Source organism: Vidua chalybeata, chromosome 3 (genome assembly GCF_026979565.1).
Source record: "Vidua chalybeata isolate OUT-0048 chromosome 3, bVidCha1 merged haplotype, whole genome shotgun sequence".
NCBI classification, from domain to species: domain Eukaryota; kingdom Metazoa; phylum Chordata; class Aves; order Passeriformes; family Viduidae; genus Vidua; species Vidua chalybeata.
Window position 1 is genome coordinate 16205603 of NC_071532.1, and position 13747 is coordinate 16219349.

Below are 13747 nucleotides of genomic sequence, written 5' to 3' on the forward strand. Positions count from 1 at the left end.
TTCTTGTTACTGCTGGTAGATCAGTGTGACCCTTGTGCTTTTTGTAGTGGTACAAGTCCAGAAAGAAAGACAGTCACACACTTGGTCTGGTGCTTGCTAATATCAGCTTTCTGTAATTGGAGCTTCTGATTCTTATTTCACTGTTATGCTCTTACTTATTCCAGGATGGTTCTTTCTGTTCATCATGCCACAGAGTTGCTAGAATGCCTGCGGATGACGTCAAATATTTCCAGAGTGCTCTTGTGGAAAATTTATTAGTACAAGTGTTGGAGGCCTAGGAAAGTTGATGTAGCAGGTCTGAGATGTCTTGGAAGCTTGTGTTGTACTTGCAGTGAAACTCACTAGGGTTCTTCTCACTGTCCTTCGTTCTGGGCAGATGCAGAGCATGAAAACGGTCCCATCCCAGAAGTGAGATATGACTTATCACTTAGTTTTACGATGCCTGCAGAGGCATTGTGGGAAGTTGTACTCTGAAATCTGTGGCCATGCCTTCTTGTCTCCTAAGTAGTACATGTGCTGATGACTCCAATTTGATCAACCAACTGTGGCATTTGGAACCAGGTCCTTACTCGGATGCAATTAGCTGAATGAGTGTATCAGGAAATAAGTTGCATTATGACTCTACTTCTAAATAGCACCCTCTAGAGTATTTTATCTTGGGTTTAGAGGTCGTGAAAAGCAGTCTTGTGCTCAGAGGAAGAGAATGGTATTTTCTTTTCAGAAGCCAGCTTCAGAATTTAACAGAATTTAATTTATTGTGGTTTCAAAAACAACTGTTACAAGAAGCTAAGCTAAATTAAAATATGTCCAGGGGCTGCACGTATGTAGTTGAAACTGCACTGGCAACTATGATAGTTTTGTGAAGATACTGCACAGGGTTCAGATACAATTAATACAAATATATCAATATGGCAGGTAAAGTATGTAGTTGTTCTTCCACTGTAAAATCGGAATTGTTCTTGGTTTACCTCTTGGGGGTTTCTGGTAAAATGATACTATTGGTAAAACGAATACATTGGTGAGAGTTTGCACTTAAACCTGTATCTTGTCTTAAGTGTATTAAAGAACAAAGTTTGTCTACATGCTATCACATAAATCATAGTTCAGACAGTAAAATAGAGCAAGAATTGGTTTGAGATTCAGGAATAATTGCCAGAAGATCTTTGATTTTGTATGATTTGACTGATATAATTTTCTCTTAGTAAGCAGTTAGCCTTGATGCCAGCAAACCTGGCAATTTTTAAGGTTACATTGTGTTTTGTAAATTCCACAGGTAATGGAAAGTTAAAGGACGTTTCTTGTTCTGATTAAAGACTTCCTACCATTACAGAGTGCAGCCAAGTTAGGGAATGAATTACCAGAGTTTCATTTGTTAATGGGAGTGATGGAATTGGAAAATTAATGCAAGCATGTTATTTTAGATAATATTTTTTTTCAAAACAAATACAGTACTAAAAGATGCTGTGTATCTCTTATATTAACAGCACCCCTCCACCCAATCTACCAGTGTTTGCCATGCAGCAAAAAATGTAATATCTGCACTGATTCTATTCTCTTTCACTCATTTTGTCAGCAAATTTTTGGTTACTTCCTTTTCTTACTATTGGAGGTAGTTGATTTAGTCAGAGAATGTAATTCACAGAAGTGAGTAAGATTTCTAAGCTTTCACTTCATTTTTTATGACATATTCCCCATGCTAGAGAATCCCATTTTGCTGCTTCTTTAGTTCTGTCTTACACATTGTTGCTACTTGGAAGCAGAATTGCAGCTTCTTACCAGATCTTCTCATCTGGTTTCAGTGTGATCTGCCTGCTGTGGAATTCTACTCCTGAACCGCTAATGCATGCGAATTGCAGTGTGTGGAGTCTTCATAATAGTCCCTTTTCCTCTCTGCCCAACAGCGGTGTGTGTGTACAACAGTGCCACTGCTAATCACTGGATAATGTGGCAACTGTAGTGCAACATCTAGAGAAGTTTACAGTGTGCAGATCCTTGGGTTAAGCAGTCGCCATCAATCAGCTGATAACTGACTGATAATGATTACCATCGATCAGCTGCTGACTGAAGTCCTCACACCAATGCTGCCTGATACCTTCACTAGTCTTTATGGCTACTTTTTAAAAAAAAATGTGAATTAAAAAAAAATCTTCATTTGCCAAGCCCACTGTTTTTTCTGAATATTCTCATTTAAAAAATATTTCAGTCTAGAGCCTATGCAAGCCATGCAGAATTAGAATACCAGAATCAATAGCTATAGCTGTTAGTTATAGCTTATATATTAGCTGCTCAGATGTTCAGTAAGTGATGCCTGACTAGAGCTTTCTTCAAGTGCTGGGTGCACTGCTGGACCTTGTAGTCGTTGGCAGCATGCCAGCTGTGTGCTCTGGTGTGAGGAAAGACTCACTAAAATGACATTTTGGCCTACCCTATCAGTGAGTCCTATGCTTGCAGACCTACTTTAAAGCATCGTGGGCAGGTGATCTCTTATTTCTGTAAACAATCACACAATGTCTTTGTTATTTTAAACAGAAGAACATTTTAAATGTGATTTTCCAGCTCATAAAGTTTGCACTATTAACAAAGAAGGCCTTAAAAGGACTGAGGAGCAAATTATACCTTGATCTACTGATTTCTTAATGCTCTTTCCATCTTACTGTTACCTGGTACTACAGAAGCTTAATGTATGTGTTTGTTGACTGAGATGCAATACTCTGTAGCAGCTCATTAAGATTTCAAATGCATTTTTAAAAGTTGTACTGTACTACTTCACGCATTTGGAACGTGTTTTTTGTAAGTGTTCCCAAAGTCACTTTTTGTTTTTCATGTTCTTTCTTGAATATTGTTGTGACTGCAGCAGACATTGGTGGGATTTTGTGCATTGAAGCAATGCAGTGCTGGACATATCTGTGCTTTGAATGTTTTTCTTGTTCCTTATCTGCCTGCCTCATTTGATCCCTTTTATTTCTTAGGGACAGATTGGTCTTTATTCTGGACTTCACTAATGACTCCTGTTTCCTACCTAGCATATATAGATATTGCAGCAGAATAAAGTTTTGCAGGTCAGGTAAAACGAAGTCAGAACCATCTCTAAGGAGTCTTTCTGAATAACTCCTTTCTGTAGTAGTCCTCAGAGCTAATTCAGTCAGTATAGAGAAATGGATGGAATTTCTTAAAGATTAATAGACTTCAGTAAAGTTAAATGTTTTATTTGTTAGGAGAAAACAGGTGAATGTGTAAAACAGAGTGTTCTTATTTTGTTACATTCTGCCTCAAACTACATTCTTGATGCAACAACACGTGTACTACACATTCAGAAGGTTCTGAAGTCTAGCCAAAGTTTAAGAAACCTTTATAAAGTGTGTAACATGATGGCTCCTTGAACTAGGCTTAGATCTTGTAAACATGAATGGATTAGTAAATGAAGAAAATGCTAACTGCTGGCTGCTGTTTATACTGAAATTCAGTAGTAGGTTATACACTAGAGTTTGTTAGCTGTTTATTCTGTGGGGGATGGAAAGGGGGGAGAGAGAGAAATTAATCAAAAAATACATGAGAATATGAGACAATGAATTCATATCAAAACCTTGTGGGTTTTTTTTATTGTTTATACATTTTTAAAGGGAGATGGTTTGCAGTCTTAGGTTCAAAACACATTTTTGACAGTATGTCATGAAATGAGGAGTGAATAGCATAATAATTGCAAAGCTGTGCCTACTTGGGACCAGGGGGTTCAGATATGTTACCTCATTAGACTGATTAATTTTTTAAAGGTGTGCTCAGCATTCCCAGTATCTGTTTGTGGCAAAGAAGCAGCCTGTCATATGTTTCTTGTAAGTAATGGTAGTATCCATATTTCTTGGTGTATTTTTGACTTTTCATCTAAGAGTTAAATGAAAATGTTTATAACCGTATGATGCCAAAGCAACGTTGACTTGCTTCTTACCCATCTTGGCAGTTACTTGGATAGCTAGCTCAGAAACAACAGTGGTTGCCCTGAGCTAAAAATGAACGCTGGAATGTGGTAGCAATAAAAGTAAACTGTAGAAAAAATTATGCACACACACATCTGATGGAGAGAGTTGAAAGGAGTGTATGGCTTCTTCCTTAACATTGCATGAGATAACATCTCTTTAAAGTAGACAACTAATTTTTATTCTAGAGGAAATAACTTGAAAGACTTCTTTGCTCTTCCCTGAGGCATCATATTTTTGAGATAGACAACTTGGCATGATCATGTCATAAGAAAAGGCAGTGATTGTCATCATAGACTTTTTGGGTAGATGGTTCTCTTAAATGCACATGTCAGTATTGCAAAGCTGCTCTGAATACTCTTGTATTTAGTACCAGTTTAGAGAGCTATTGCACGATATGCTGTTAATTGCAATTTCAATCTGCTTTCCTCAAATCTTTTTTTCCTTAAGCACCTCCACTGCTAAGTAAAGTTGTAGTAATGCAGAGCAGTCTTAACAGCTATGGTAGGACTGCTGTAGGCAAGGGGGTTTGAACTGTCTTGATGTGTTCAGAAGAGATTTAACTGTTCTGGTGTTTATGCTAACATCTAGTATGCTCTTGACTAAAAAAGATGTGCTCTGGAAATAAAATACCTATTTTCAACATATGTAGATCTAAAATGGAGAAAGATATGCTGTTGTTCCTCTGTCTTAATTTTACATGCACTATGTTTGTGTTCCTGCAGTGATTTCTTACTAGCATCTTCTATTGGGTAACACACATGGTACACCTTTGTGCTCTACACAAAGGTTTTCCAGAACAAGGAATGTTTTGCTGGGTTTTTTTCCCCTTATAATGAGGAGTCATATTTCTTGCTTTCAGTTTATGAACAAGAATTCTGCTTTCCTTTTTGGTTTTGCTGAATATCTAAATTGGTCCAGTCATGTTTCCTATTAGATTGTTGGCACTTACTTTTTTTTTTTTTTTTTTTTTTTTTTTTTTGCAAAAGAAGGGAAAACCCCTAAGTTTTAAGCTAGAATGAATTTAAAACTGAAAGGGACTGTCTTTCAGTTGAATGATGGATATACTAAGTATGTATATTTTTCCTGAAAGAGTCCCATGTGCCAGGAAGATGGAAGAACTGCAAATTCATATCCCTTAAACTGGAAAGATAAACCATGACGTTCTTTGCATGCATTTCTGGCAAACCAGTGAGATTGGCTGCAAACCGAGGAGCAAGGAACTTCTCTGATCAAACTCACCAGAGGAAAAGTGTTCTGGTTCAGGATATCTCTGTGAGCATTTGAGTACAGCTTTGTATAATTTTCAGTCTTTATGGGGAAGTGAAGTTCCATGTTTCCTGGATTGTTGGCTTCACTCAGCTTCACATGAGCTCCTAAGTTAACAGGCATTCCACAAAATATACTAGAACTTGTAACATCCAGTTCCATAAGCTGAGTTTTGGTAATGGCTGGTTACACATTGTAAACTTGAAGTCTTAGCTGATAAACTTCCTAGTGCTATTTTAATTCAGTAAGAAAATAATCTTTTGATTTAAAAAGAGCATCTCTCTTTAATCCTGGGAGTTGATGTCATGTTGCAGAACTGTTGATTGAATTGTAATCAGTTCAACTTTCTGAAGACCAGCATAGGTCATTACTGTTTTGTCAAATTAACTTTATTAAATTTTCAATAAAAAGGTTGGCTCTTATTTGTCCAGTGAATCAGCTTCATATATGAATGTTCCTTAGGAGCTTTTCCCTAGTACAGCAATGCAATTCCGGAAGAAAAATTACTGTTAAATATTATTATCGATACTTCTTCTCCATGCTGTATGTGTGATTAGAAAGCTATTGTGCATGGACAGAATGTAGCAATCCAAAGAGCTTTGGGAAAGTTCAAAGTGAGAAGACTTATCCTTAAAGTTGCTCCTACATCCTTAGGAGTTTACCAGTGTGCGTCCAAAGTATGACTCTGTAATAACACTTTGTATGACACTTCTAAAAAGTTTTTCAGTCTTCAGAGCTGTAAGGAGAAAAATTGTGAAATTGCAGTCAGGTGCTTGCATTAATATTTTTACTAGTTCTGTTCCGTTCTTTACCCAAAATGTTGGCAGTTACGGTATTTAAAAGCTATAGAAAGCAAAAGACAGTAATTAATTTTGGATAGCCAGGGGAAGTGCTGAACTGATAAAATTACCACAGATGTCTTATTATAAACACTGTTCAATCAGTATGTTTAAAGTGTGTCCTCTTTGATACTATTCATAGACTCAGTGGTTTTTCTAGTGATGCTGTCTGGACTAGGGCACAGCGTTGTGTAACTCTTGTGTTTGTGTCAGGTGCACAAGTGTAGTGTTTGTGCTAATTGTTGCTTTCCGGTGCTTTGATAGTGGCATTTGGCTAGCAGAAGTCACTTGTTTGATTTATTGATGTTTCAAGCTTGTTTCTAGTAAAATGACAGCTAGCAGATGACTTTTCCCCCTGTCAAATTAGTATTTTGAGGTGTTCAACACTCTTGTAAAAAGGGTGTTTTCAAAGAATATTTATCAAACAGTTACCAGATGAGCAATGCTTGCAGCTGCCTTTGCTATCTTAAGACCCCTCTGCCTGCATGTCACTGATTCTGTTCATGTTTGCCAGGATAGGTATGTTTTAGAATGGTATCTTGTTTTGTGTGTACCACTGACTAACCTATCTGAATTGAATATGCAGATTCTTGGGTGTGGTGCTTACACTGAGAAGGATTTTTGGGCTACTTAATCTTTTAACAAGCTGAAGTGAAAAAAAAAAAAAACTTAGTGTTTTTGTTTACTTTAAGAAAATATCTCTGAGCAGCCTACCAGTGTAAAATATTTCAAAAATATTTTTTGTAGGGAATATTTTATGGAATTATGTTTATATAAAGCAGGTAGGTATGAGGTTTTGTTACAAGGATTACTGTCAATCTTAACAGTAGTAGTGATAATTTGTGTATTAGTGGGCACGTTTCTGTCTCCTGTAAATTTAGCTCTTCTACAATTGTATAACTTGGATATTTCAAGATTACTAACTAGTGGTCAGGGATCATATGCTTTTTCAAGGAAGTGATTTAAGCATACTGCACTAGTAAAACTGGAATAATGCCTTTCAAGAGTTTGTATGTTCAGTTATCCTACAGAGGTTTTGTTTAAATATTACAGATTAAGTAGTCATCATGCACCTGGTCTTACTTTCCCTATTCCCTTGAAATACTTCAGAATATTACTGTAATTTAATAGTGTCAAGATTATGCAAGGAGAAAAAAAGCTACTATCTCTTAATATACTTTTAAATTGTTCATCCATCAGAACATCAAACTAAGTCCTTAGACTAAATCTTTTAACTGAAATCACAGAATTGTGGAATGGTTTGAGTTGGAAGGTACTTTGAATATTGTTTGGTTCCAGTCCCCTTCTGCTATGAGTGGGAACACCTTTCACTATACTGAGTTGCTTAGAGCTCCATCTAGCCTGGCTTTAGGCACTTTATGGGAAGGATGGGGCATCCACCACTTCTCTGGACAACCTGTTCCAGTGTCTCACCACTCACACAGTAAAGAATTTCTTCCTAATATCTAATCTCAGCCTACTCTCTTTCAGTTAAAAGCCATTCCCCCTTGTCCTGTCACGACATGCTCTTGTAAAAAGCCCCTCTCCAGGTCTCTTGTAGGTTCTTGGGTACTGGAAGGCTGCAGTAAAGTTGCACCAGAGCCTTCTCCAGGTTGAACAATTCCAACTCTCTCAACCTGTTTTCACAGAAGAGGTGCTCCAGCCCTCATCATCTTCCTGGCTCTCCTCTGGACTTGCTTCAGCAGCTCATGTCATATTGGGACACACAGCAAAGGTTCATGCTTGTTACTCATGATGATTTTCATGCTGTGTCTCCCAATAAATGGAAGGAAACATTTTCATTCCAATCCAACTGGCACCCTTTTGAGCTGGATTTTACATTGTAATTTGATAAAGCTGTGGGCTGCTGAAAGCACTGATTCTTTGGTCGCTGAAAATTGTTTGGGAGCAGAGAGAGAACTGTTCCAAGCACTCTATTGAAAGATACAAGGAGAAAAAATAATGGAAGGAAGGAAGACAAACCGAATGCTTTTAACTTATTTTAGTGCTAAGAAGGCTGCTGACTTCTGAAAATCCAATTTTAGAAACCTTAAAGTATGCTTAGACTGCAATGCTGATGTCCTGATAGAGATGAGCAAATAAATGGCACTGTATTTAAGTGCCTGGGACTTTAGATATAGTCCTGAGTGAGTCCTTTGACCAGGAGCATGGTGTTACTGGTTGTTGCTGGTTCTTACTGCTCTTTGTTTTGGGTTGCTGTTTTGTTGCCAGAGAAATTTATAATTGGTTTTGTGTTCTGTTTTTTGTTCTATCCCTATATACTAATTTTTCTGTGATGAAAAAGGCTTCCTCTGCTGCTGTTCTGCAGAATGGGAAGAAAGCATCCCAATGAAGTTCTTTGTTCAGAGTGCTCATGGGGTCTTACATCTCTTATATATAAGAAGTCATCTTTCAGCCCTGTCAGTCCTTTTGTGCAGTTGGTCTGTTTGTAGCTGAATCCAGAGTTGTCTTGCCCTCAGGGTATCTTGGCCATGGCACACTTGTTGGCTCAGCCAAAGGAAATCTTGTGCAGGGAGAAAGGCAAAGGAGAAAGGCTGCATGTGTGTAGTATATTCCAGACTGAGCAAGAGCATCCCTTGGTCTTGCTTCAAGTTTGTCCACTGCCTGTGTTGGCACACAGGTATTTGTTTTCATATATGTGGGAGAAAAGTCCTGGTTTTGGGTACTTAGAAGATTACTGAGATGTGGTAAACTGATTTTTTATTTAGTTAGCTAGGGAGTATTGCCAGCCTCAATGACTGTATATTTTGACTGCAATGACTTGTATATCTTAATTTCCCATTGGCAAAAGCTTTATGTAAGGTATTGAATATCATTTGTGCATAAACTTTGTTTAACTAATAGTGAAAATAATTTCCACAGTTAGTTCTCCATTAATAATGTTTAAACATGTGAATCAAAGGAGTGTTAGTTTGAATGACCTAGCTGGTCCCATGTGGTTTAGTTGGATGAGGGAGGAGTGAGAAATCCAGATGGAAAGCGCAGAAGCCAGGAGTGATTTCATCAGTTTAAAGCTTAAATTATGCTCAGAGGCAATAGTTTCTTGCATTAACATCAATAGCTGGAGAAGGGAAAAAACAACCCAAAACAAATTCAAACCCCATAACCTAAAAACAACCCTCCCCTTCACCTCACCACCACTAGAACGCTGAGTTCAGATTTCTGTAATTAGAATTGTTTACCAAACCCATGTTGAGCAATGTCTGAGCACACAACATGTGTACACTTCACTGCAAGTTCACTGTAAAGCGTACAGTGTAAACCATTATTTTAAAATATTACAACTCACACTGTGTAACCATGTGCTTGCATTTCTGCAGTTAGGGTAGAGCTTACCTGTAAACCAGCAGAAGAATTTTGAAAATCGAATTCATGATATGCTGTTACTTTAATGCTCTCTTAAAATAAGATTTGAAATTAAAAATACTTTTCACAATGACGCATTTTGACAGAAATCAAAGAGCAGTGTGGGGACTGACTTAATATTCTACCAGACAACTTCCATCAATAACACTTTCAGGACTGAATCTTTTCATATTGTGGGCATCATAATGTTATAATCAATAATTTCTGAGATTCAAATTTGAGTCTAATCTGAAAATACTCTTTTGGAAACCTTGAGGTAGTCATGTTGCTTAAGATGGTGATTTGTCAGATGTTTTCTACTTTAGTCTCTAGCCAAAATACCTTAGAGCTGCTCACAGTAAGCTTTTAGAATAAATACCACTAGTTTGCTTCTAGGTGAAGCATGAGCTCTTTTGCATGAGCAGTCAAGGTTTAAAATGTGAAATGCCATTTTTATTCTCTCAGCCATGGGGTATTTTTCAGTGAGCATGGAACCAACACCCTTGGCGTCACTCAGCAGTGCAAAGATGAAATCTTGACACCGCCTGAAGTCAGCAGTTAGGTTCTTGTGACTAGCAGAGGCTGCATGGTGTACACCTTGTTCAAGCACATGTGACTGCTGAACTTTAAGTTGCCATGTTTGAATGGCACTAGTAACTTGGCTAACTTTAGGGCGCTAAGATTTTACTGTTGATCATGATCCAATTTCTAGAGTGGCCAGTTTTTCTTTGTCTTTTTTTTTGACATTCATGACACAAGACAACCTTTATTTTTTTTTTTTTTAATAAATTGAGAAGCAAAACATGAAATTAACTTGTCCAGCTAGTAGAGAATTTCAAATGAATAGTCATTCACTAATGTTAGTGTTATTTATGGGTTAGCCCAGTTTGTTTATGCTGCCGTGGGAGACTTTGGACTTGTCTTCCCATTTGTAAATTACTATTACCTCAGTACTTCAGTGCTGTACTTAGACCTATCTATTGAATTTTCATTTAAAGCGCCTCAGTGCTCATGTTAAAGTCTAGGCTGATATTAGCAGTGAATCTAATAGAAAGGAATAATTTGAAGGAATCTGATGTGGAAGAAGGTAACTACCACTTTCACAGTTTTCTGCACACTACCGCTTTCAGTACAAGTTCTTGACTATAAATGATACTTTAGTGCATAACTGTGCTTCTTTGCCAAGCAAGGTTTTGCTTAACTTCTCAAACATTGAGTAGAAAAGTAATGTCTTTTATTACAAAAAATACCTAGTGCATTTTATATAAGTATATAACTTAATAGTTCTTTAAAATATTGTCTACTTTTGGAGTAACTTGTAGTAGCTCAGGAGTTTCAGCATTACATTTCAAAAATAATTGTAAGTGATCTATCTACTAATGTATCTAGCTAATGTCCTTTTAAATCAAACACACAATTGTGGAGTGGTAGACTGCTAAATAACCTTCCTTAAAGCTGTTGAGTAGAAAGAATGCAAACAGGAACAGGAAGTTTATTCCTGAGCATTTGTTACTTTCTTAAAACAGTGAATTTGAAAAGCCTGATTTATGTCTTTGTTCAATATGTCTCATTTGTTGTCAATTGAAAAATTATCATTGTCTGGTAGAGTGAGATCACTTTGAGTGAAAATCCGCATCCAAAAATCTTTACAGCTATTTCAAGGTAGTGTTCACTGCATGGAAAAATTCTGCAGTATGTTTTTAAAAAATTAAACTTTTATTAAACTCAGGCATTTCCTTTGTTGGATGAAGGTTGGTAAGTTTTCTCTCTTTTCAGAGGAGGTGAAGTGTCGCAAGTCCTCAATTAAATAATGCTGAAATTACAAAATTTTCATTGCTAACTTCTATGAGATTAAACTTGTACCTGTGGCATGTGTGTCTGTGTACTGGCACAAATGTTTGATATCTACAATTACTCTTTATTTGTATTGTCAGATACAGCTTTATGTATTGGATTCATGCTTTGTAAATGTTATAGAAGTAGTGAGTAGCTGTTGAGTACATTGCTTAGAAAAGTCCATCTGTGATACAATATTCTGAAATATTTCAGATTTGTAATTCCATGGATTAATAACTCTTGTAGTTTCTTTTCATAGAACATCTTTCTTCTTTTTATCTTGTGGTGAAAGGTGGCTCAGCTTAAAAGTGTTTCTTTAAGGTTTTCTTTCTGTGAAGCAGTTTGTTTAACTTCTGGTGCAAGGTGCCTGTGAAGGATGTTTGTGTGGTTATGACAAACAGAACCATTTTGTATGTAACCTTGTCTTGCACAAATGACTGGGTCACAAGAGAGTATAAGCTTATTTTCAAAAGTACAGCAAACAAGAACTGGGATATTTGGTAACTGTTTTGTAATCTTTTTAGTTTCATAAGCCTTTCTTGACCATATTTAAGACTTGGTCACAAGCTGCTTTTAGTATTTTAGATGGATTTCAGAGTTAAATGAATCTCTTAATGCTTTGTTTTAACAAAAAGCACTAGAAATGTCTGAAGTGTTAGTTTGATGTAAATGGTTTCTGGTAACTTATGAAAATGCAATTGTTTTAGTTGTCTTTAGATTCACCCTTAAAAGCATGTTTAACATAACATGTATTTAACATAAATGACTTACACTGATACCTAACTTATTTTGTCAGGAAAGATGTATAGAATGAACTAGGTAGTTTCACTGGTTACTATTCATAGAAAAGCACTCAAAATTCTGAATCCAAAATTCAGAACAACAAGCCTGCATGTTGCCAGACAATGACACTTACCTATCTCAGTAACTGTATGGTTTTATATGCTCCTAGTTTAACTGGGAATTTGCGTTTTTTTTACTTTGCTACAGTTGTAATTCCACTCTTAAAACTTTACTTTCCATAACTGTAACAGAAAACTAATAAAATTGATGATGACTTTTAGAAATGTTTGAATGTTCTAGAATATTCGTATCTGATAATTTTAGAAATATTTTAGTCTCATTCCACAATTTTGTACCTTTGAGGAACCAAAACACTGTCCTAAGTCTATATGGCAGATAATACTGATGTTGAAATTGTCCAGTTTGACAGAACACGTTTAGCTGATTTCCTGGGAAATCTCTGAATGCTCTTTTGTCAGTAACAGAAATGAAAACTGTGGAACCAATTTACTTCATTTCTATACTGTGTGTTCATTTGTCTTTACTGGCAAAAACTGTTAACACTTTTTTTTTCTCCCTCCCCCCCCCCCCCTCAGGGAGGCAATAATGCAGGGCATACAGTTGTTGTGGATGCCGTGGAGTATGACTTTCATCTTCTGCCAAGTGGGATCATTAATCCAAAAGTCACTGCATTCATTGGTAAGTGGGACATCTCTAAAAACCAGACAGTACTGTAGTTACAGACTTGTGACACATTAAAATGACAAAATGTATCTGAGGACATAGAGGATCAGGATTCTTTTTCTTCAGTTTTTCATAGGCCTAGATTGTTTGGTGTCGTCCTAATGCTGCCCTTACTCGTTTGTGAAGTTTGGATTACAGAAATTTTTTTCGTCTTGGATAGTTCACCTTTGTTCTTATCTATCCTACCAATGTAAACGGGTAGTTGCCCAGTGTATCTTCATTCTCCCATTCTCTTTTATTTTCTCTACCATTTTTATATTTTATTCTCAGAATACCCCTCTCTTGTTTAATCTTTAGCCCTGTTAAGTACTTTCCAGTACTTTTTGAACCATAGATCTTCCTTCCCTTTTCTATTGGATTGTGAAATGAATGCTTAACTCCAAAAGACTTTCACACTCCAGAGTTCTTACCAAGAAGTACTCTCAGGAGTGTACATGGTAAGGTTTAGGACAGTGGCAGTACTAGGTGATACCAGGATCTATTATCTGTTTGCTTTTTGAGAAGGGATTTAGTCTATCTAGTCTGTTGTCCCTAAAAAATGCCTTACCCCCTTACCGCTCTTCCTTCTTGGAGTCCTGTTTCCAGTCCTACATGGTTGGGGTTTTTCTTCTTTGGATTGCTTGGATGGCCAACCTACTTAATAATGTGGTGCAGCCCATAGAATTTCCTTCTAAAAATGAAGGTGAACATAAAACATATGTACGCACCATTATGACTATGTTTGTGCTTCAGTGCTGTTTCACCAAACAGGTTGGGTCTCTGGGTCACTAAAGACTATGACTTAGCAGCGCTTCCATATTGCTACTTTGATACCCAGAGCTCCTGTCCCTTACACAGTGTACTTCTCCAAGTCAGGATTCTGTTGCCATGCTCTTCCTGTCACTTCTTCCTGCATGTCATTGCTTTGAGCCTGCAGTCTTTCCTTTCACTTGGGTATAT

At 36.9% G+C, this 13747-nt stretch overlaps 1 protein-coding gene across 3 annotated transcripts in view; it reads left to right on the forward strand.

Annotated features, from left to right (window-relative positions):
- ADSS2 (adenylosuccinate synthase 2) overlaps window positions 1–13747 on the forward strand; it is a 36850-nt gene that overhangs the window by 2124 nt on the left and 20979 nt on the right. For 2 of the 3 annotated variants that reach the window (XM_053938275.1, XM_053938277.1), the window contains exon 2: window positions 12661–12763. In XM_053938275.1, the coding sequence (XP_053794250.1) occupies window positions 12661–12763 (103 nt within the window). Of the gene's footprint in view, window positions 1–10448; window positions 10533–12660; window positions 12764–13747 lie in introns of those variants that run through there. The other variant, XM_053938276.1, reaches the window with a different exon arrangement.